Source organism: Trachypithecus francoisi, unplaced genomic scaffold (assembly GCF_009764315.1).
Source record: "Trachypithecus francoisi isolate TF-2019V2 unplaced genomic scaffold, Tfra_2.0 Lachesis_group11, whole genome shotgun sequence".
NCBI lineage: Eukaryota > Metazoa > Chordata > Mammalia > Primates > Cercopithecidae > Trachypithecus > Trachypithecus francoisi.
The window spans coordinates 92413840-92437839 of record NW_022681456.1 but is presented as its reverse complement, the minus strand read 5'-3'; the positions used below and the strand labels follow the sequence as shown (position 1 = coordinate 92437839).

General features: G+C 37.6%; 1 protein-coding gene across 27 annotated transcripts in view; it reads left to right on the top strand.

Annotated features, from left to right (window-relative positions):
- Positions 1-24000, top strand: part of PPHLN1 (periphilin 1) — a 128113-nt gene that overhangs the window by 36219 nt on the left and 67894 nt on the right. For 15 of the 27 annotated variants that reach the window (XM_033222392.1, XM_033222383.1, XM_033222393.1 and 12 more), the window contains 3 exons: positions 10288-10499; positions 20427-20483; positions 22911-22990. In XM_033222392.1, the coding sequence (XP_033078283.1) occupies positions 10288-10499; positions 20427-20483; positions 22911-22990 (349 nt within the window). The remainder of the gene's footprint in view (positions 1-10287; positions 10500-20426; positions 20484-22910; positions 22991-24000) is intronic. The other 12 variants (XM_033222400.1, XM_033222396.1, XM_033222387.1 and 9 more) reach the window with 1 other exon arrangement.

The window sequence follows — 24000 nt, the reverse complement described above, 5'->3', positions numbered from 1 at the left end:
ATGTTCTAGGCTGGCTCACGCCTGTAATTCCAGCACTTTGGGAGGCCGAGGCGGGCGGTCACCTGAGATTGAGAGTTCGAGACCAGCCTGGCCAAGATGGTGAAACCCGGTCTCTACTAAAAATACAAAAATTAGCTGGGCATGGTGGCGTGTGCCTGTAATCCCAGCTATTCGGGAAGCTGAAGTGGGAGAATTGCTTGAACTAGGGAGGTGGAGGTTGCAGTGAGCTGAGATCGTGCCGTTGCACCTTAGCCTGGGCAACAGAGGGTGACTTCGCCTTAAAAAAACAAAAAAAGTTCTAGTTGGAAGATCTCTTAGTCCATATCTTATGCCTAGAATACTTTTTTGGTTTGTTTGTTCCACTTTTCCTAGAATACTTTTAACCATAAACATGTGATTTTGTGGAAAGAGCTTTGAACTTGACCACCAAAATTCTAATCTGAACTCAAGCAGAGAGACACGTTTGATTTTTTGATAGGATAGAAGTGATGGGGAAAATTCCTTGGCTTAAGTCACAGTGCCTGTGCTTTTCTGTTTCATTTAAAATAAAAGATATTTGTGGTTGTACTTCACTTATTCTTAAGCTTGCCTTGCTAATTACCAGGCTGCTTTCTCAAAATAATTCTTGAAATCTTAATTCTTTTTGTAAGTCCCTATTGACTGGAAAGGAAGTAGCCAATATTTTATTTGAATATTTGTGCATATTTGGATGTGGGAAGGAGAGAAAAATGAGGGTCAGAATAAGAAGTAAATGCTTTCCATCTCTGCATTCTTCCCTTCCCTTATATGCCTTTCTCCCATTTTGTGGTATTTTACTCATAACCAGTGAACATATGTCTGCTGACACTGAGGGTTCTGTCACTGCTTACCTGGTTGGACTGATGTGAGGAGCTGGAGTTACCTTGGGGATGTGTATAAACAGGAGAATCTGAGCTTCAAAAATCTGCTTTTCAAATAAAGCATCTAAAGTAATCTGCAGTCACACATGGTTCAAGGAACACATTTTGAGAGACTGCCTTATGGGGTATTAGTTCTTCCCTTCCTCCATTGTCCTGATGACTTTGCATCTTTTATATGCCAGGCAGTATAGCTGAAGTGTTTGCAATGTAGCCAAAGACACTGTCCTAACTCTCAGGCTATGTAGTCTGATAATAAAAAGCATCAGTTTCGTCAAGTGTGTTTTTTGGAGGCCTCATAATCCTGGTTGTATTGTTATTTGTGTTTCTTCAAAGGCCCTTTTTGATTTGCCGTACAAATTCATTGTATTGAATGCGTTGTATCATACATGTTGATACCTTCATTTTCAACATAGCTAGAAACCTATAGTTGGAAGGCTTTTGTTGTAAGTTTTCTCTGTATGGTAAATGGACCTTTGTCTTACTTGCAGTTTTTACCTGGCGATTTATGGAACAGTATTAAAAATATGTCCAGACTTTAGTATACTCTTTCTCTTTTTGGCATGCTTCAGGGTTATGGGTAAAACAACAACAACAAAATTCTTAAAATCAAGATGATACTTGCACAAAGAAAATTATACTAGTTGATACTGAATGGTTTTACAGCTAACCGCTAGTACCAGACACTTTTTTTTTTGAGACAGAGTCTTAGTCTGTCGCCTAGGCTGGAATGCAGTGGCGCGATCTTGGCTCACGGCAGCTTTTGCCTCCCAGGTTCAAGTGATTCTCCTGCCTCAGCCTCCTGAGTAGCTGGGATTACAGGCGCATAACACCACGCCTAGCTTATTGTTGTATTTTTAGTAGAGACGGGGGTTTCACCATGTTGGCCAGGCTGGTCTTGAACTCCTGAACTCAGGTGATCTGCCCTCCTTGGCTCCCAAAGTGCTGGGATTATAGGCGTGAGCCGCCGCGCCCGGGCTTTCTTTTCTTTTCTTTTTCTTCTTTTTTTTTTTTGGAGACAGGGTTTCCCTGTGTTGCTCAGGCTGATCTGTAACTCCTAGGCTCAAGCAATTTGCCTGCCTCAGCCTCCCAAAGTGCTGGAATCACAGGCCTGAGCCACCGTGCCCTAGTGAGTTGGCATTTTAAACACAGGTTTTAGAACTTTCCTGAAGGCTGAGTGAATATTTTTAAAAATTAAGTGTCTACTTAAGCTTTGTCATGAATAATATGCAACACTTGGGTTTGGCTAGAAATCGCTAGGGATTTAATGGTCCTAAAAAGGGAAATACTACTCTGGCCCATAAATGAGGGTTAAACTTCTAGGGTCCACACAGAGAGAAAATATTAGATAGCACTGCAAATATTATACTTTTCTGACTGTTAGAACATCTTTCTTATGTTCATTAACAAGTTTTTTTCTCTCTCTGTACATATCCGTATATTCACATCTGTAAGTATCTGGCTTTTTCTAGGCCTACTTCCACAAGATGTTGCAGAATACTTTTAATTCCTTCTCATTCTTGTCATCACAATTAACTGCTGAACATAGTTTGCACTAGGTTTCAAATGTCAAACATGAGAGTTTCTATCTCTGAGGGAAAAAAGGAGAGATTATAAAAGAATTCCGGCCGGGCGCGGTGGCTCAAGCCTGTAATCCCAGCACTTTGGGAGGCCGAGACGGGCAGATCACGAGGTCAGGAGATCGAGACCATCCTGGCTAACACGGTGAAACCCGTCTCTACTAAAAATACAAAAAACTAGCCGGGTGAGGTGGCGGGTCCCAGCTACTCAGGAGGCTGAGGCAGGAGAATGGCGTAAACCCAGGAGGCGGAGCTTGCAGTGAGCTGAGATCCGGCCACTGCAGTCCAGCCTAGGAGACGGAGCGAGACTCCGTCTCAAAAAAAAAAAAAAAAAATGATTTCCACTAATCCGTAAATGAGAAGGGCATCTTGATGTTTATTACTGTTTAATTTTCCTTCCAACACTAACAGAGGCACAGAGGCTCATACACAGCTACTATGAATAATGGTGGGTACTCCGTAAATACTCTTAGGTACTAGTGCACATGATGTTAGTTTTACAAAGCAGTTGAGTGCTATTTCTGTTAAATTTTTATCCCCTAGTATAAAAACACAATTTATGATAAATCAAGTAAAAATGAAAAATCAAAGTCTTAGTTTCCTTTCTTTTTTTAAATTAAGGCACCAAGGAAAGGTCAAACTAAGCAACCTTATGTCTTACCTTATATTTAAACAAAACCCTTTCCTAGGTCTGATTCTTTGGCACAGTAACTGCTTAGAGGATATCGTTTGCCTATTTAATAGAGAAAACTTACTTTAACTTTGTTATCTTAAATATTAATGTTTAGTGAGGCGATATTTTTTGTCTATCTTCCATTGAATTATCTTCATATCCTTTGTCTATTTTTTATTGGTGTGTTCATCTTATTCTTAGTGGTTTTGCTAGCATTCATTAAAAAATTGAAAGTAAATTATTATTATTATGATTATTACATTTTTGAAACAGAGTCTCGCTCTATCACCCCAGGCTGGAGTACAGTGGCACGATCTTGGCTCACTGTAACCTCTGCCTCCTGGGTTCAAGTGATTCTCCTGCCTCAGCCTTCTGAGCAGCTGGGACTACAGGCGTGCACCACCATGCCTGGCTAATTTTTGTATTTTTAGTAGACACAGGGTTTCACCATGTTGGCCAGGCTGTTATCGAACTCCGGACCTCAAGTGATCTGTCCCGCCTCGGCCTCCCAAAGTGGTAGGATTACATGTGTGAGCCACTGTGCCCAGCCAAAAATAAATCATTAAATATTAATATTTAAGACTGGCATTGATGTTGAAACTTTCTCTTTTAATTGGAAATTTGCTTTAAATCTAGTTCTACTTTTCACCTTAGAGAACTTTCTGTATATAGTTTATACTTGGTATTTTGATACAAAATGGCTCTTCCTGTATACTTAAATTTTTTTTTTTTTAAACAGTTGTTTTGGGTGGGTGGCGGGGTCTTTTTCTTCTGTCTTTTCCATCCAAACATTTAACTTTTCAATTCACCTGAATTTATCATGATACGTGATTGCTGTCCTCCCCATATTGTCTCAGTTATATGAAATATTTTAAAGCTTGAGAGTCCATGTATTCATGTAAGGTTAAAAATGAGATAACTGATGATGAAAAGACTAAAACCTAAAATTGTAATATAGATACCATTCATGTCAGAATTGCTGTGTCTGGAGTGGTTAGGAAAATGAAGCTCAGAGAGATTAATTATATTAAGGTCAAAAGGCCATATATAAGTAGATGAATTAATTGTTGAATCTATATCTGCCATTAAGGAGTAATCTGAGATGTGGAACTCTAAGTAAATGTGTTTCTCAAAGTTATGTACTCACAGAACTCCCTTTTATGTTTTGTAGTAGAATGGGAAATACTAATATTTTGTGAATTAGTGTTCTATGCAACATATTTTAAGAAAGGCTTTTTGTCAGATCTCTGGTAGAGAACAAAATATGAACCAGCCAAAACATTTCTATCATTATTTAATTATTTTTTCTTTCCAAAATACAATTAAACTTTTAAAGCACAAAAATTTTAAGATATTGGTAAAAGATGGGGTGAAAAACTCCATACCTTTCTTGATAATCTGTGGGAAATATGAAGCTGTAGGTAGCCTCTTTCTTTAATAAATTGTGCTTGAAAACTTTCAGGAAGTGTATAATTATTTAGATTAGAGGTTGACAAATTACAACCCATAGGCCAGCTGTCTGGTCAGTTGTCTGTTTTTGTAATTAAAATTATATTGGAACACAGCCATGCCTATTTGTTTATATGTTATCAGTGGCTGCTATTGTCTGTCAGAGGAATGTTGAGAAGATGTGTTGGGAGATCATATAGCCACAGTACCTAAAATATTATTTGACTTTTCAAAGAGCAAACATTTTCTGATCCCTAGTTTAGTGAGCTGCATTTTTGCCTACTTTACTTCGTATGTTTTATCTGCATAAAGACTCTTTCACTGAAGTTCTTGGCATTTCATCCTCTGTAAAGGCATTTCATCCTCTGTAAAGTAAGTTCCCTGGGAAGTCATGCTGAAGTCTTTTTCTAGAAGCTTTATTATGGCTTAGTTTAAACTCTTACAGACATGCAAGATTCCATAGTTTTGCTTTCCTGAATGACGTACAGCTATCAATACAGCAGTTGTATTGGCATGCCTGGCTCTTTCTTTCTGCAAACCTTTTACTGGCTTAATGGAAATTATACCAGGGTACTAGGGTACTAGGGTAAATAGACATAACTAACATCTTTTGAGTGCTGTATGCCAGGCTCTGTTCTAAATTTTTTACATATATTATTTTGTTTATTCCTCATGTCAACTCTGTGAAGTAGGTATTATTATCCCCACTTTATAGTTGAGGAAACTAAAGCATAGGGAAATTAAATAACTTGGTCAAGGTCATCCAGTTCTTAAGGAATGGAATGAGATTTGAAACTTTTCCCCCAACTTACTTGCCTTCTAATTCCTTGATTCTTGAGATGAGTTCGGGCATATTTCTTCTTCCTCATTGCTTTCTCCAGGCCTCTTTTTCCACATCATCTTTGAACTTCCTCATTTACACCACCCTGTCTTACTGTATTCTCTGATGAATTTCCAGCAGTCCATTCCTTCTTCCTTGATGATTACAATTTCTGGCTCACAGTCTTCTCTATCCAGTCTGCCTCTGTATCCTGATTTAATGCCACCTTTAACTCGAGTTCTTTCTTGTATTTTTCAACTTTATATATCCACAGGTATGGTCAGGCCCTACTTTTATCACTGGGAATTGTTTTGCCTCATGAACTCTGAATTTCTGCTTTCTGACTTCTGAACAATTCACTTATATATAACTCTTACGTGTTAGTGAAGAATTCAGTCCTTTTTAACGTTTCGTGTGCATAGGAATCACCTGGAAAACCTTATCCAGAAGCCTGAGTCACACCCCTAGAGATTCTAATTCAGCTGGTGAGGGTTGATGCCCATGAATTTGCATTTCTATCACCTTTCCTGCAAATGCTGAGGCAGGTAGGTCTGTGGAGGTACATTTTGAGAAGGATTGCTCTAATTAATACTTTGCCCCAGAGGATCAGTAAAACTTTCTAATCTGCCTAAAGCCTCCATTCACATTCTTTCTTTCTTTACTTTTCTGATGACTTCTGTAATTACTGAGACAAAGGCCTTCTGATGAGAACTCTGTCGTATTTTATTTTCTTGAAATAAGAGTTTTTCTATTTTCATATTCTTCTCTTCTACTTAGTCCCTTTGTCTCACTTTCTCCAGTTGACTTTTGGCTCCTACCATTAACATTTTTGTGTCTTGGGTTATTAGTTTCCCCTTCTACAGCGAATTGACTTTTTTCTATCAGCCTTCAGTAATATTTCCTCAAAATATCATTCCCTCTCATCTTCCCTCCTTCAGCCTGTTTGGGAAGAAAAGTTATGGCTTTTAACTTATTCACTAGCTATATCTTAATTTATTGCAGTCTGCTTTGGTTTCTAAAATTTTACTGGACTCTTGGACTGACAGCTCAAATGATTTCTAGGTGGTTTTGTTTTGTTTTGAGACAGGGTCTCACTCTGTTGCCTAGGCTGGAGTGCAATCAGTCTCCTAGATTCAAGCAGTTCTCCTGACTCAGCCTCCCGAGTAGCTGAGATTACAGGCACACACCACCACGCCCAGCTAATTTTTGTATTTTTACTAGAGATGGGGTTTCAGCACGTTGGCCAGGCTGGTCTGAAACTCCTGCCCTCAAGTGATCCACCCCGCCTCGGCCTCCCAAAGTGCTGGGATTACAGGTGTGAGCCACCATGCCCACCCTGGTGTGTGTGTGTGTTTGTTTTGTTTGTTTGTTTGTTTGTCTGTCTTTTTTTGAGACAGAGTCTTGCTCTGTCACACACACTGGAGTGCAGTGGCACGATCATGGCTCACGGCAGTCTCTCCTGGGCTCAAGTGTTCCTCCCACCTCAGCCCCCTGAAAAGCTGGGAGTACCAGTGGGTGCAACCTCGCTCAGCTATTTTTTAATTTTTTGTAGAGACAGGCTTCTCTGTGTTGCCCATGCTGGTCTTACACTCCTGGGCTCAAGCAGTCCTCCCACCTCTGCCTCCCAAAGTTCTGGGATTGTAAGCGTGAGCCACTGCACATGGCCAACTCCTAGGTCTTAAATGCATAGTCTCCCCCAGACTTGCTGTATTTGATACTGTCATTTTTCTTCTAAATGTTTTCTACCTTTGCTTTTCACTAACTGCTTTTTTAAGGTCTCACTATTCTAACTACTTCAGTTCTTTTTCACATAGTACTTTAATCTATTACTGCTTTTTCTGAAGTTTGTGATACTTTCCCCCCCATCTAAATCTATGCTGTCCATTATGGGAGCCACTAACTGCATGTACCTTTTGAGTACTTGAAATATCGTCAGGTTAAACTGAAATATTCTGTAAGCATAAAATGCACACTGGATTTTTAATATTTAGGCTGAAAAAGAGAATATAAAATAGCTTACCAAATTTTTTTAATGTCAATTACATGTTGGTAATACTTTGGATATATTGGGTTAAGTAAAATAAAATGCTAAAATTAATTTGACTTGTTTCTCTTTACTTTAGATATGACTACTACTTGTGTGGCTTGGCTATATTTCTGTTAGATAATATTAATCTAAATCTCATATTTTCTTAAGACCTGGATCAGTTTTCCATCTATTTTCAAAGTTACCTTTGTAACTTTGTACCAGCCTTCTTAAACATTTGGTACAAACTACCAGCCTTCTTAAACATTTGGTTCTCATCCCCCCTCACCCTACCACCCTTCCCAATATACTTAGCTTCTTCAAAGCAAGAGTAATTCCCCATAGTGCTGTTCATATAGTGGACACTATATACATTATATAATACATACACACACATCTGAAAAAATGGCTGTTACCACTTTATCAAAAAGGATACTTATGAAAATTGAGGCCTGTTGTGATGTTTTTACTTAAATTGGTGGGGAGTAGGAGAAGGATTGATGTGAAGGGTAGAAGAGATATTGTTCTATTCTGAGCTATTAACATTTGACACTTAACATCCCCCAAGTGTATCCTGCCACCTCAGGCCACTGATAGCTCTGAACTGCTGTGATTTTACTGCCATCTGGTGTCAGATTCGGAAACTGTAGTTCAACATTTTGTCTCTTCATTAGAGGAAGATAGGCAATCTTTCCTCTGAAGGTGGGCCTACTCTTCTCTATCCTGTAAGCAAGTTACCAATAAGAGTCACTTAACTTCAGTGTAGGAAACCTTTATTTTCCTTGTTGGTATACTCTTTCCTTGGCTTCCATGATAAATGCATTCTCCTTTCTAATGTTTCTCTGGCTGTTCTCTCAATCTTCAACAGCCCATTTCTCTCTTCATGGTAGAGATTTTTAGCCCCACGTTCTAGGCCTGCTATCCTTTTTTCCTTTGCTTTCATCTGCACCAGGCTTTAAGTACTGCCTATTTACAGATAAATTTATATTGACAGCCAAAAACTTGCTCTGAGGTTTAGACTACTATCTTTAGTTGCTCACCTAGATATTGCACAAACATCTTAAATATAACATGCTCCCATCAAAATCTGGACCTCCCACCTGCATCCTCATTTCTCAAATTTATTTTTCTAATTTCATTAATCTATTGTACCAAAATTATGGGAATCAGCTTGGCATCCCATCTTTCACACTTCATTAGTGAAAACATTAACTACATCCCATTAAGTCTAGAGGGTGTATTCTTGTACATGTAAAATTTGTGACCCCTCGCCTGCTCCTGTCCCATCTAAGCTACCACTGTCTCTTGCCTGGACTAAGTTAAGTTCCTTGTTAGTCTCTCTACATCCATTCTTGACTGCATTCACATGTTTTATGTATATTTGTCTAATGTCAGCCTCTCCTGTTATCCTGAGAGTTCTGTGGTGGCAGGGACTGTGTACATTTGGCTCACCATTGGATCCCAGCACCTCACACAATTTCCAAAAGCTTTTTGTTTAATAACCATGTCACCACTCTGGCTAACCAGTGCTGTTGGTGTGTCCCTTGTAGTTTTAGTGACTAAGGAATTCTAGTGCTAGAATTAGCACTAGGAATTCTAGTGCTAGAATTCCTTAATGCTCTATTTCAGTATTAGTGTTCTATACCAGTTCATTTACCATAAATGAATTTAAGCTATTTTCTGCTTTTTCCCAGGGAAACTTACTTGTGTCTGAAGGGACAATATATTTGGGGTATTAATCAGCTAGTGTTCAAATGAACTTTAGGACAACAGCCTATTTATATCCTATGGAATGCCAATCAAGATGCTGAAATGATTTTCCAAGCACTTGAAATTGCATGCTATTGGTTTGTCTCTTAGCACTCTTCTCTCTGAAATTTAATATTCTTTAATGTTGCAGTACATTTGTTAAATCATGGATTAAAACCTGTTTGACTCTTAAGTGTTCTTTTAATAGAGGCTCAGTTGATGATGGTTTCATTTAGTAATTTTGATTTGGTTTGACATTTTAAAATGGTTTTGCTTTATAAGGTTTTACTACTAGGGCTTACTTGGTGCTTTGAGTTGATGGTATTTCTCAATAAAAAAATTTAATTTATAAAAGTAGAGGTGATAAAGTAGTTATTTAGAGATGGGCAACAATCTATGTACTGAGGATGCAAACTCAGAGAACAAGAATTTAATAGGTATATAGCAGGGTTTCTTGGTGTTGGGATTATTCACATTTTGGACTGAAGAGTTTTTTGGTGTGTAGTGTTGGGGCATGTCCTGGGCACTGTAGGAAATTAGCAGCATTCCTGGTCCCTACCCATCAGTGGAACTCTCCTTGCCCGTTATGATAATCAAAGATACCTGTAGACAATGCCACATTGTCCTGGGGGTGGGTGGGCAAAATTGCATATCCCTTGAAAACCAGGAGTTTCTATACTTAGAAGGGGGTAACTGGCCATAAAGTGTCTTACTTGGGAAATTGTTGGCGTTTCTAAGCGTTTTTGAGAATGTGGTAGCTGTGTGGTATATTGTTAATGGCAAAGAGAAATGGAAACTATATGACAGTTTTTTTTTTTTACATTTTAGAATTTGTGCTTGCCTAAAATAAAGTAACTTTTGCACTTAGCTACCTGGTTCTATTTCAAACTGAAAAAGGGTACATTCTCGATCATATTTCACTGATACTGTTTCATTTTGTTAGCTCACTTCAGCAGTTAGGTAATGATAGAAAAAGAGAACCAAGAGTACAATTTAAAGAGTAGCTTATAATCAGAGCTTTTGCCATTGTGCTTTTATATGTAGGGTATAGAGTGTAATTAACTTATTCTACGTTTTTTTTTTCCCCCCCAAAGGGAAATGAGAGATGGCTTTAGAAGAAAAAGTTTCTACTCTTCCCATTATGCAAGAGAGCGGTCTCCTCATAAAAGGGACAATACTTTTTTCAGAGAATCACCTGTTGGCCGAAAGGATTCTCCACACAGCAGATCTGGTTCCAGTGTCAGTAGCAGAAGCTACTCTCCAGAAAGGAGCAAATCATACTCTTTCCATCAGTCTCAACATAGAAGTATGTATTTTAAGACTTCATTTTTTCCCTCACAGTCTCCTCTGATGAGAATGTACTGAGTCAGATTTCCTTATAGGTGTAAGAGATTTATTTGTTAAACTTTTTATTTTGAAAAATTTCAGACTTACAGAAAAGATGATAGAATAGTATAACAAACACCATATACACACATTTTTTTCAAACTATTTGAAGTGGCATTCTGTATGACACTTTGCCTTTAATTTCTTCAGCATGTAAAAGAGGACTTTTTTTTTTTTTTTCCCCGGAGTCTTGCTCTGTCTCCCATGCTGGAGTGCAGTGGCATTATCTTGTCTCATTGCAGCCTCTGCCTCCCGGGTTCAAGTGATTCTCCTGCCCCAGCCTCCTGAGTAGCTTGGATTACAGGCGTGCGCCACCACGCCCGGCTAATTTTTGTGTTTTTAGTAGAGATGGGGTTTTGCCATGTTGATCAGGCTGGTCTCGAACTCCTGACCTCATGATCTGCCCACTTCTGCCTCCCAGAGTGCTGGGATTACAGGCCTGAGCCACTGCTCCCGGCCAGCCTTGTAAAATTTAGAGTGAGAACCTCCCTTACTCTTTTCCAACCCCCAATTTTATTTTATTTTATTTTTATTTTTATTTTTAATTTGGCATGCCTGAACCTACATGGTATTCTGTACAATCTTAGCTTGTCATGCTGGCTGAGTTGTTAGTATGTGTTTGAATAAATCAATGACAAAACTACTTTTCTAGAGAAAACATTCTTATCTTTGCAGCCTGCGGTGGAACTTGTTCACAAAACATTTTCTTGTGCCTTCTGTGTGCAAGGCACTGTGTTAGTGTTAAACAATGACGTCCCTGTCACTAAAGAACTGGAATATATGTGTATATTTCTCACCAGCTAATGTCAACTTTATCAATATGTTAATATATATAAAATATAACTGATACAATAATTGATATGTCATAAATGAGTTGACATGAACATGTCAAGGTGAGAAAAATTAATTTACACTTTGGGGATGTAAGAACATGTCATAAAGGAGATGACATTGGGCTCAGCCTTATTTCAGATTTCTACAAGTAAAGAAACGTCTTCTAGTTAGAAGGAATTATGAGCCAAGGTGCAGAAATCAGAAAAGTTCAGGATATTTCCTTTTGAATGTCCTTCTCATTAACTGTCTTTTTTCAAATAATAAGAGTTTTAATTTAACAGCCTTTGCCTCTTACATGATGAAGGTGATGGAAAACCATTTGGAGTCATCAGATTGTCTTCCCTTGAAGCTGTTGCAAGATTGTTGAGTTTAGCAAACTTTATTGTCTACTGTTTGCAGAGATAGATAGAGTGGGGCTTCCCAAAAAGCATATTTTTGGATACAGGCATATTCATGATTATGCAAGAGATAAGAAGGTTATTTTAAGGATTTAAAACAAACACAGGCTGGGCACAGCAGCTCATGCCTGTAATCCTTGCACTTTGGGAAGCCAAGGTGGAAGGATTACTCGAGCCCAGAAGTTTGAGACCAGCCTGGGCAAACATAGTGAGACCCCTGTATCTAAAAAAAAAGAATTAAACAATTAGCTGGGTATGATGATGTATGCCTGTATTTTCAGCTACTCAGAAGGCTGAGGCAGGAGGATCACTTGAGCCCAGGAGGTTGAGCCTGCAGTAAACTGTGATCATGCCACTACACTCTAGCCTGGGCAGCAGAACGAGACTATGTCTCTAAAAATAAATAAATAAGTAAATAAATAAGCCACTTACATATATATGCCTGATTGTCCATAATGTGCTTGGGACAGTTCTAGGTAACTGAAAGTTTTATTGTGGAGATTAATGTTAACAAGTATACAAGTATTTTCTCTTTTGTTTCTATGTACCCCACCCCACCCCAAAAAAAAAACCTTAAGAAGATAATCCGTAAGCCAAGCTTGTCCAACCCCCGACCTGCAGGCCACATGCAGCCCAGGATGGGTTTGGATGCAACCCAACACAAATTAGTAAACTTTCTTAAAACATGAGGCTTTTTTGTGAATTTTTTTTTTTTTTTTTTAAGCTCACAAGCTACTGTTACTGTTTGTCTTTTATGTGTGGCCCAAGACGATTCTTCTTCTAGTGCACCCCAGGGAAGCCAAAAGATTGGACACCCCTGCTCTAAGCTCTTATGAATGCTCACATGCATAGACATATCCAAAATTAGCCAGATACCATCTAAGACCCTAAAAAAAATTTTTATTTATTATTTTATTTTATTATTATTATTATTTTTCCTGAGTCGGAGTCTTTTTCTGTCACCCAGGCTGGAGTGCAGTGATATGATCTCAACTCACTACAACCTCTGCTTCCCGGGTCAAGCAATTTTCCTGCCTCAGTCTCGCTAGTAGCTGGGATTACAAGCATGCACCACCAGGCCCAGCTAATTTTGTATTTTAGTAGAGATGGGGTTGCACCATATAGGCCAAGCTGGTCTCGAACTCCTGACCTCAAGTGATCTACCTGCCTCGGCCTCCCAAAGTGCTGGGATTACGGGCGTGAGCCACTGTGCCCTGCCCTTAGGATCTGTTTTTGGGATGTGTATGACTTAAATCCATATCCAATAATGATTTTCATTAAAGAAGAAAATATCTTTGGAAACTGATTATGAAAACTTTTTAACAAAACATGAGTAAAAGAAGCTTAAAGGAGATTCTTACTTGACAGCTTGTAATGAAATTATTAAGGGTAGTTATTGGTGAATTAGCTTTATTTTTATCCTCAAAAACAGAAATTTGCGGGGAGAGCATCTTCTCTCTGTTGACCTGCTTTCGGCCTCTTAGTGGCCAAAACTCTTAAGGTCTTGGGATGAAATGTGGATGAGCCATAATGTGATGCTCCTGTCTTAGGGTCTCCAATATCCTTCACTCATCCTTTGAGGGCTCATACCTTTAATATTTGGAGTGATTTAAAGATTAAGTTGGTAGACTAAAATATGGGGTAAATTGAACGAAACAGAGCATATGACTTTGTTAATGCCTGCATCTATCTGTCTATCTTTCCCTCCCTTTCTTTCCTTCCTTTCTTTCTTTCCTTCTCTTTCTTTCTTTCTTTCTTTCTTTCTTTCTTTCTTTCTCTTTCTTTCTCTCTCTCTCTTTCTTTCTTTCTTTCTTTCTTTCAAGTTATTTAGCTTTGAAAGTAAAGTTCTTTAATCAAGAAAAAGTTTATTCTGGGAAAACTCTGTTTTCAAGTATTCCTTAATTACTTGGGCTGAACTACAAAAATTTTTTCTATTTTCCTTTCCTGTTTTCAGAATAATTACATAAGAAATCTTGCAAAAAAGTTAATGGAGGTCGTATTTTAAATAATACATGGGAAAAGTTATTATTTGACCTATTTCAGATACCAGTTTTTGCATTAAATCTAAATGTCACAAATATTGCAGCACCTGGCTTTTCTTCAAAAGAGAACTAAGACACGGGGTTCTTCACTTATCAGTCACTTAAGCTGGGATAATTAGCCATGTGTTAAAATTAAGTTTTCTGGTATAAATTGAAATTTTGACAAAGACTTAAAATATTATTATAAGTATAAATAACAGATTAAAATAATTATGCCCTCATTTTAAAAAATTAGCAATTTTTTCCTTTCTGTTCGTACTTTTAGATTAATTTTTCCTATTTTAATGATCACTATTGGTTTGGCTATAGTGATTTTACTACATTTTTAAATTCAACTGCTTATTTCCCATTTTGTACTTACACACACACACACATATTTAATTAAATCTCTTCTACTTAGCCTTTTGAGTTAATCTTATGGAACTTTGTACTTCTTCAAACTAATTATCCTTCTAAATCAAACTTGTTTTCATCCTGTTCTTTACTTGCAAGAATATTCTTACTATAACTTGGTTGGGCTGACCTGGATATGCAGTATTATTTTTAGTTCCTTTTTGTTGTCCATGTTCACATGCTAGCAGTGCGGATTGTCCTAGTTAACCTCATTTCCTTTCTCCCTGTGTATTATAATGCTTTCCCAAGTAAATTTTTTTTTTATATTTACCTCGTATACTCGAAGTTTATTTTTATTGTAATTAATCTAAATATCTCCACATTTGTCAATTCTAATACTTATTTTCTTTTTTTCCCTCTTTGAAATGATTCCATGTTTTCCTATCTTACACTTTTGTCATTTGCCTTTTATTTAAGCTATAACATTAAAAGTGATGAAAAAATCACTAAGTTCAGTCTCCCACACCTATTTTTTGTTAAAGTATTAGTACTTCTTGTGATAAATTTACTAAATCACAACCTACTCCTTCTGTGTAGCTCATTCTTTATGAAAGAATTAAAATCTTCTTCAGTAACATCTACTTAATACTGGTTATTCTTTTTAGAGCCATATATAAAGATATTTCTTCTTTTTATGTTGTAACCTGTTATATATTGGAGGAGTACTATCATATTCTTCATGATTTTTTTTCCAGGTTTAAATATATTTGGTTTATTTTGCTGTTCCTTTTATTTGTCATGGTTTCCAGACCTTTTGCTTTCCCTATTTTTCCTTCTGTTTCTTGTAATTTATAATACCAGAAGTGAATTTTTATTTTAGCAACCACATTTCATTACTGGATTGTAGGCAACTGAAACCTAAGCTATTTTCACGTAAACAAAATACGTGAACAATTCCTCTCAGGCTGTACTTTTTCAGGTGCAATTGTATGTGTGTAGTTAATGCACTGAAAAAAAAGAAAAACTAGAAATGCTACATTTTATCTAATTAACTTTAGCTTATTCTGTTTTATAGAATTCTCAAAATCTCATTTAGCGATACTGTATATTAGTACCCGATAAGAACAGCTTGTATTATCTACAAATTAAGTATGCCGGATGTGTTTTGTATTAGTTGTTAATAATTTATGTTGAGGAGCATAAGGCCAACTGTGGAAACCTCTAGAGATCTGTTAACCTGAACCTTTTATCAGCGTTATTTGTTGCTATTTAACAATTATGATCCCTCATCTTTACTATTATCTTATTTTCATTTCCACTTGAGAATCTCAAGGAAGACCCTGTCAGGTGTTTCTTGAAACTCTTAAGTTACAAATATTTCTTCTATCAAAACAGTAACATAGAGGTTATCTTGCTTTGTTGTTGTAAATCCACTGTGGCTCCTAGAGATGAAACTACCTCTCTGTTAATTCATTCTAAACATTTGCTAGGGATTAATCCCAAATTTATCATAGATACTTACATATTTAGGTTCTGTGACATTTTGGTTGAATTTTAAAATACTTTTACTTTGCAAAATTTGCAAGTTTATTGTTTATTTTGCTTGGCCTCTGTTTTTTCTGTAGCTCTAACTTTGGGCCTAGCTTCCCTTATTTTTCTTATGTCAACGACCATTATTAAGAATAGAAGGTATTTTTTAAAAACATACTATTAGTCATTAGTGTTTAATTGTTTTAAAAAATACATCTTCTAAGAGAACTGAAAGTGTACAAGAATCAAAAGTACTGTTTTGAGACAAGTATATTTGGAAGATAGAGTTCATTTTTGAATGTCAATCTAATAGAAGACATACGTCTTAAGACCGGTTGGCTATGAATAAAATTTGAAGTCTCCATGAATTTTTTGATTATAGCTGAAATTCTTTAAAAAAAAAAAAAAAAAAACTATTCTAGACTTATTGGTAATATAGCCGAAACTCTGATAAAATTTTGAACTTTAATTTTGCTTTTAGATGAAGGCTTTTCTGTGCAGATTTGAAGAAGTAATAGGAATATAGAAATAAGGCTTTATCTTCAGATCGTGTATATTAGGCAACAGGAAGAGAGGATAAAGTCATTCTCTTAGCGAAATATCGTAGCATTTCTTGGTTTGAAGCCCACTATGTTGTGTTCAATGCGTACATCTCTTAATGAACACACATGTATTGAACATAAATTGTTTGCCAAGCAAGACAGATTCAATCTCTGCCCTCTGAGTTTATGATCTAGTCAGGAAGACAAACAAGAAATTAAATAGGAGTAAACATTTTAGGTGACATCTGAAGGGTTAGTAGAAGGTGAAGGATGCTAGTGGAGAAGGTTTATGGGGATGAGTTACATCATGTGGAGTCCCTAAAGTATAATTTAATAGTTCCCTGAAACATTTTAGGCTGTCACTTGATCTAGACTATTAATGCGCTGTTGAGTTAGATTCTATAACATATTCTTCTTGTTTGAGGATCCATTGTTTACTCACAGGAGAGCTTTGGCTATGAGTTTTGTAGCTAAATCCTAAGATTATAGCTATAGCTTTTCTGGCATCTTAATGATCAAGGTTCTAAAGCAAATCAATTAATGCCATATGCATAGGAATTTTATTGTATCCCCGTTTTAGCATTTAGTATATTCTGTCAGTAGCAAACGTTCATAATGTGTGCAGATGATGTTTTCCTTATATATTTAAAAATGAGCCCACGTGGTTTTAGCTGATGTATTAAAGGAGAGCTCTACTCAGAAGTGTGCTTCCAAGTATTCAGTCAGTTGGCCTTTGCTTTAACTTGTTGCAACTCTGACCTCCAAAAGACAGATCTTGAGGGAAGCAGAGGTGATGCAATGCTTTCTCTACCCCTCTGCCTGTTTCTTTTCTCTGGTATTTTTTGGTGTCTTTAACATGAGAACATTTTTCTTGTGTCTCTCCATTTTCTAATTCATATGTTCTTGAGTAAATCAGTAGATCTCTGAGAAACATGTTTTTCCTAACCAAGAGTCCCAAATACCCACATCTTCATCATGATCCAGTAAAAGAATTTTCTCATCATCTGTGTAGCCACATCTTCATTTATTTATATCTTAATTTCTCTCCAAATATTCAGCTGTTGAAGAAGAGATGATGTACTGCCTTTGTTGGTGAAGTTTGTTTCTTGATGGGACTTGCACTCAAAAATACCTGGTTTGTCCCTGTTTGCCAAGCACTGCACTGAGAATCTGATAGTTTGCAAGACATAGCCCCTAACTTTATCATCTCTTATGATTATGTTATTTTTTCCCCCTGCAGTATCCTTTTTTCCTACCTGGGTTATCAGTAATTAATAGCACTTGATATAGGATTGGATGAATCTGGTTAGATTTATCATTTCTTTCAGCAGGAAAACACAGCAGCAAGAAAGTGTATTTCTAAAAGATCCTATTAGATTGCATTCAGCCATTGCATTCAAGGAGTCACCAAATACTCTGAAACTCTTGCAGAACTTCCTGAGTGTGTTGTGGAAGCTGCTTCTCCAGCTTTTGATTTCACCTCAATGGGAAAAACATTATATGGAACCAGTATTTGAAATTCCTTTTTATTTCCTTTTTTCCCCATTTATACTTTCACTTATTAATATATAGACAGAGATTTTGATTTCTGTACTGCCACTTTCAGAATTTTTTTTTTTTCTGGTTTCTTTTCTCCATCCTAATTTGGAACTCATTTTCTTTAGCAAGTCACAACAAGGGCAGGAATGTTTTCAACCTTTTTACCTTGCTCTCAAGCACGGAGGTAGTGTCTGCTTACAAAGATCATGAGTGAGATGAATTTGAGGTAATAGCTCAATAGCTAATGGGTAGCAGTCTGTTAGTTAGAAGGTAGAACAATGAATGAAAGAGGCAGATTTTAGAGACTTTTATATTCATTGTATTGGTTGAAGCCAAATAAAAATAGAAAAAAAGATTAAGGTTAGGAGGAACACTCACATTTAAGGAACAATAACCAACAAAAATGAAAGAGAAAGCAGTAGCTGTGAAGATGTAAGGGGGCAAACAAGTAAAAAGATATGAAAACCAAATAGCAAAATATTAAGAAAAACTTGTTTATAAATCATTAAAGTGCTATAGTAGAGGATAAGAAGAATGAGACCTTTTAGTTTTAATATGAGCACATCAGTGGAAACTTTGGGATGAAGAGTTTAAGTACAGTGGTGGTGTTTCTATTGTCTCTTATTGCATTACAAAAAAAAAAAAACAAAAAACCAAAACTTAGAGAATTAAAACAATAACTATTTACTTGTTCATGACTGCAATTTAGCTGGGTAGTTTTACTGGTCTGTTAGAAGATTGTTAAATAGTCCAAGCCTACCTAAGACAATACTAATGGGAATTTGTAATTATATGTGGTAATGCCTACAGTGTCTCTGAAGTTTGGAATCAAAATCAAACATCCACAGTGTTGTGTTGGTAAACTGACTCTCCAAGCTTAAAAAGATAAAATTTGTAGCATTTGCTGATATCTATGGAGTGTATACTCTCATCATAGTTCAGCTTCCAACATGGAGTAACTGAAGACAAAGTTAAAGGGATGCATGCAATCCACTGTCAGGAGCTAATATGAATTGGCCTAAGGCTCCAGTACCTTTCTCTGAAATATCACCATTATCTCTTCATTCAAGAAAGAATTTGAGGCAGCTTAATGAAATAAACACTTAATAAAATAGGATTAAATAAGTGGAGCTGGAATTTTATGTAAAAGGAAAATAAGGATAGGAAAGTAAAAGTAAGAATAAAGTTGGTAGTATATGAAATAAATGCCCATCATAAGGCTCTGAACAGTTGCTGTAGGTGAACTAAGAGTTTGGCCAAAACAAAGCTAAAAGAATCAAGAATAAAGTTAGTAGTGCATGAAATGATTGTCCGTCGCGAGGCTCTGAGCAATTGCTGTAACTGAACTAAGGGTTTGGCTGGGTGTGGTGACTCGCACCTGTAATCCCAGCACTTTTGGAGGCCGAGGCGGGTGGATCACGAGGTTAGGAGTTCAAGACCAGCCTGATCAAGATGGTGAAACCTCGTCTCTACTAAAAATACAAAAAAAAAAAAAAAAAAAAAATTAGCCGGGTGTGGTGGCAGGTGCCTGTAATCTCAGCTACTCGGGAGGCTGAGGCAGGAGAATTGCTTGAACCGGCAGCGGGCAGGGCGAGTGGAGGTTGCAGTGAGCCGAGATCATGCCACTGCACTCCAGCCTGGGCAACAGAGTGAGGCTCTGTCTCAAAAAAAAAAAAAAAAAAAAAAAAAAAAAAAAAAAAAAAAAAGCAAGAATCAAGAAGAGTGTTGACAGTCAGCAAATAAAAACAAGTCAGCTTATCAGGAGAAACAAAACTTGCTGGGATGCTAGAGAGAGAGATCAGTGAATAATAAGAAAAGGATACTGCATCCTCAACATTATTGCAAAAGTAAATGGCAATATTTGCATGATGTTTCTTGAAACGTTTTAAGGCAAGATGCTGATAGTGCCAAAACAATTCAGAAAAAATGTTATTTTCTCAGAAAAAAATGTAAAATTGGCAACTTGGGATCTGTAGTAGAAGGATTTGAAGTCATTGTTATGGAGTTTGTATCTTACTGGAAAAATACCTGGGAGCCCTGACTACTAGTATATTTAAGCTGTTTAGTAAGATGATTCCATCCATATCATTAAAAGTTTGTAGACAAGGAAGCTAACAAAATATTTGAAGATTCTAAATGTGGGATAATTAGGGGCTCAACCAGTATCCTTTTTTAACTGGTAGGGGTGATCCATCTTTCATTTTTGACTGTGTATGCAGGTGTGCTCCTTTCCCAGGCCTTCCAGTGTCAGCTTTATGGAAGGAGAGAATTCGACTAGGTACTTTCAGTGATTAATAAGATGTGATCTTTGTCTTCAGCTTTCAATGTCTTGTCTTGCTATGACCCTTTTCTCATTCCTTTCTGCCCTTCTTATCCTTGACTGATCTTATCCTGACAGTTCCCACTGGCTTCGCGCCTTAAACGGAGATTTTTTTCTTCCATTCTTTATTCCCCTTCAGTGGTGATTGCTTAGGCAGCCCAACTTGAAAGTAGGCTAGGAAAGAGTTTAGGGTCACTAGAAAATGCTCAGAAGGCCCTGTTCTCATCATTCCTACTTCTGAGTTCTTCTCTTGTTCCTCTTGGGCACAGAGGTGCTGCTGTTAATTCCTCCCTGCCCACCTTTCCATAGAGTCCGTGCGTCCTGGTGCCTCCTACAAACGGCAGAATGAAGGAAATCCTGAAAGAGGTGAGTTTTGAGCTAGACTCTGATTTGGGATTGTGAAGGGGTGGGAGACTTGAATTGGTAGCGGTTATGGAAATAGGGAAAGTGTATAACTGCTCCATTAGTCTGTTGTCAGAACCAGAGTTAACAGTAGACCTAGGTACTAGGATTTGGGGGGCATTTGTGGGCTGGTATCTGGGCTAACCATTCCTAGTTGGAAATAGCCACTCCACAGAAGATCTGTAGAATAGACAGGCCATTGGAAGATAGGACCTGACAACAATAGGATCAAGTGATTTCTATTTACTTTTTTTGTGCTTTCTTTTGCTATTTGTATCATTGTTTTCTTTATCCTTTGCTACTTGCTTTCTGCTTCCATTGTTGCAACAGGGATATATGAATATATGTGGATATATGATAAACCTCCTGCACCACCCTTCAGTGTTCCTTTGCTTCTGTGCATGAAATTGGTTGATAACAACTTAAATTAGCCTGCGGGCAGCTAAAATCAGGAAAGGTCTAAGACTATACTTCGGGATCATATGTTTGTAACAGAAACACTAAGCAAAAGAACAACAGCTGCTTGTGACAGGTTTTTTTTCCCCTCTGTGTCTAGCTGATATGTGCTAAAGAATTGAGCCTGTAATTATGCCTTTAATAAGCATAATGTGCTATGCTGGTTAGTCCAGTGCCTCGTCTCCTTTGAAGGGATTGCTTACCTAAGTAGGATTGGGAGGTCATTGCATCTTAGGGAAGGAAAAGTGAGGGTCATCTTTTTATGTGATTTTCGAGTGCCTACCCTTTTCTTGAAGGACTTGAGCTAAGTAGGCCACGGATATTTGGAAATGAATAAGCTATGACACTTGTTCCTCTGAGAGCTTTTGTTGTAGTGGGATGCACTGACACTATCACACTACAATGTGAAATTTGCCACATGCAATGGAAATACAATACGGAATGACTAAATAAATCATGTTCTCAGCCATTTGGGATACAGCAGTGGTTCTTTTGAGTTTTAAGGTCTATAAGAGCTTTTAAAGTTGCTTAGGGTGAAAGCCTCTTGTGGTATCACCTGTTAAAAGACTCTAGGGCTGTATCTTTCTAGTGCTGTTAGAGCTTAAAAATTGGACTCAGCCTAGGGCAGGAGTCCTCAACCTCTGCACAATTGACATGTAAGGCCGGTTAGTTCTTTGTTGTTGGGGGTGTCCCCCATAGCAGGATATTTACCAGCATCCCTGTTTTCTACTAAATATGTGCCAGTAGCCATCTCCCACTTGTGACAGTCAAAAATATCTGCACATACTGCCAAATGTCTGCAGAGGGGAGGTGTGAAATTGTCCTCAGTTAAGAACCACTGGGCTAGAGAAAGCGTTTTGGGTCTGTAGGACATTAGAAAGGTGTTATTCACCACTGTCCTAGGTGGTTGGAAGTCTTTGAGCCTCCAGGACCTTCTTATCTATCTTGGCTGTGTCAGGAAGAGCATAAGAGGCTTTTTGACTGAAGCTGGCTTTGCCTCAGTTTCAAAGTCGCTTTATCTCTGCTTTTGCTCCTGACTGCTTTCCTGTTAACACTGTCCAGTCTCGACCAGCTTCTGTGTGACTCCAAATTTGATGCCACTTTCTCTTCTCATGTTATTAATTTTGTTAGTTTTTCTAGCAACAAAGGGCAGAGGATTATATATTTGACACATATAGACAATTTAATGAAATGTTTTTCTGTAACAGCTCACCGTTATTAATTTTTAAGAGTATGTTTAACTAAACCTATCTTTTAGGGAGTTGTTGAACCTGCTAAAGTAATATTGTTTAAATGTATTTTCTGGCTCAAGTTTCTATAAAAAATGATATACATACAGCACTATGTGAGTAAAGTGACTAAAGGTAAAGATTAGTGACTTTATCTCATAACAGGTTTATTTTTAACCATTTAACAAATATTTGGGCATTCACTAATGCCAGGCACTAGGTTAGTGCTCTGAATTACAGCTTTCTAACTTTATGTTTAAAACTGTCTAAACATTTCAGGAATATCTGTTAAATTTCCTGTATAGATCCTCCTTGAGCTACCCCTTAATTAACTAGTTCTCCTTGGTATCTTTATATATAATAACTATCTTTGTATTTTTATTGTGATATATCAAACATTAGTATTTAGGAGCATGAAAGAAGTAGCATTCATGGTTTTAAAAAACTTTCTTGAAGTCTCTGTGGCTCCATGTTTACTTACTGGCAGTGCTGTGGCCTAGACTGGCTTCTATGATATCCTTTGGTTCCAGGTTATTTCAGATTGTTGATGGTGATCAGCCTCTGAGAGGTAGTTTTAGATATTAACCTATTTAAAGTTTTTAGTAGTAAAATAAGTGTATGACCCCCTCATTAATTCCATTACAAAATTACTTTATCAAAAACAAATTAGCTAGAAAAAAATTACATCTTATATTTTCTTATATAGATAAAGAGAGGCCTGTCCAGTCTTTGAAAACATCAAGAGATACTTCACCCTCAAGTGGTTCAGCAGTTTCTTCATCAAAGGTTTGTTATATTTCTAAAATCAGTTTAAAGAAGAATTACAAATTGAGATGGACTGACTAGTACAGATGCTTTTATTCTTTACTGTTACACCAAGGGAGCTAATTTGCTGCATTTAAAAACTTCAATTTTTGGCTAGGTGTGGTGGCTCATGCCTATAATCCCAGGGCTTTGAGAGACTGAGATGTGAGAGTTGCTTGAGGCCAGGAGTTCACAACTAGCCTGGGTAACATAGCAAGACTTTATTTTAAAAATTAAAAATTAGCTAGATGTGGTGGCATGCACCTGTAGTCCTAGCTATTCAGGAGACTGAGGTGAGAGGATCACTTGAGCCCAGGAGGTTGAGCCAGCAGTGAGCTATGATTGCACCACTGCACTCTAGCCTGAGTGACAGAGCAAGATGCTGTCTCTAAAAAATAAAAATAGGCCATGCACAGTGGCTCACACCTGTAATCCTAACACCTTGTGAGGCCGAGGAGGGTGGTTTATGAGGTCAGGAGGTCGAGACCATCCTGGCTAACATAGTGAAACCCTGTCTCTACTAAAAATACAAAGAATTGGCCAGACGTGGTGGCTCACGCCTGTAATCCCAGCACTTTGGGAGGCCGAGGCAGGCGGACCATGAGGTCAAGAGATCGAGACCGTTCTGGCCAACATGGTGAAACCCTGTCTATACTAAAAATACAAAAAAAGTAGCCAGGTGTGGTGGCGGGTGCGTGTAGTCCCAGCTACTCGGGAGGCTGAGGCAGGAGAATGGCGTGAACTTAGGAGGCAGAACTTGCAGTGAGCTGAGATCACGCCACTGCACTCCAGCCTGGTAACAGAGTGAGACTCCATCTCAAAAGAAAAAAAAAAAAGAAAAGCAAAAAACGAAGAATTAGCCAGGTGTGGTGGTGGGTGCCTGTAGTCCCAGATACTTGGGAGGCCAAGGCAGGAAAATTGCTTGAATCCAGTAGGTGGAGGTTGCGCTGAGCTGAGATCGTGCCGCTGCACTCCAGCCTGGGCGACAGAGT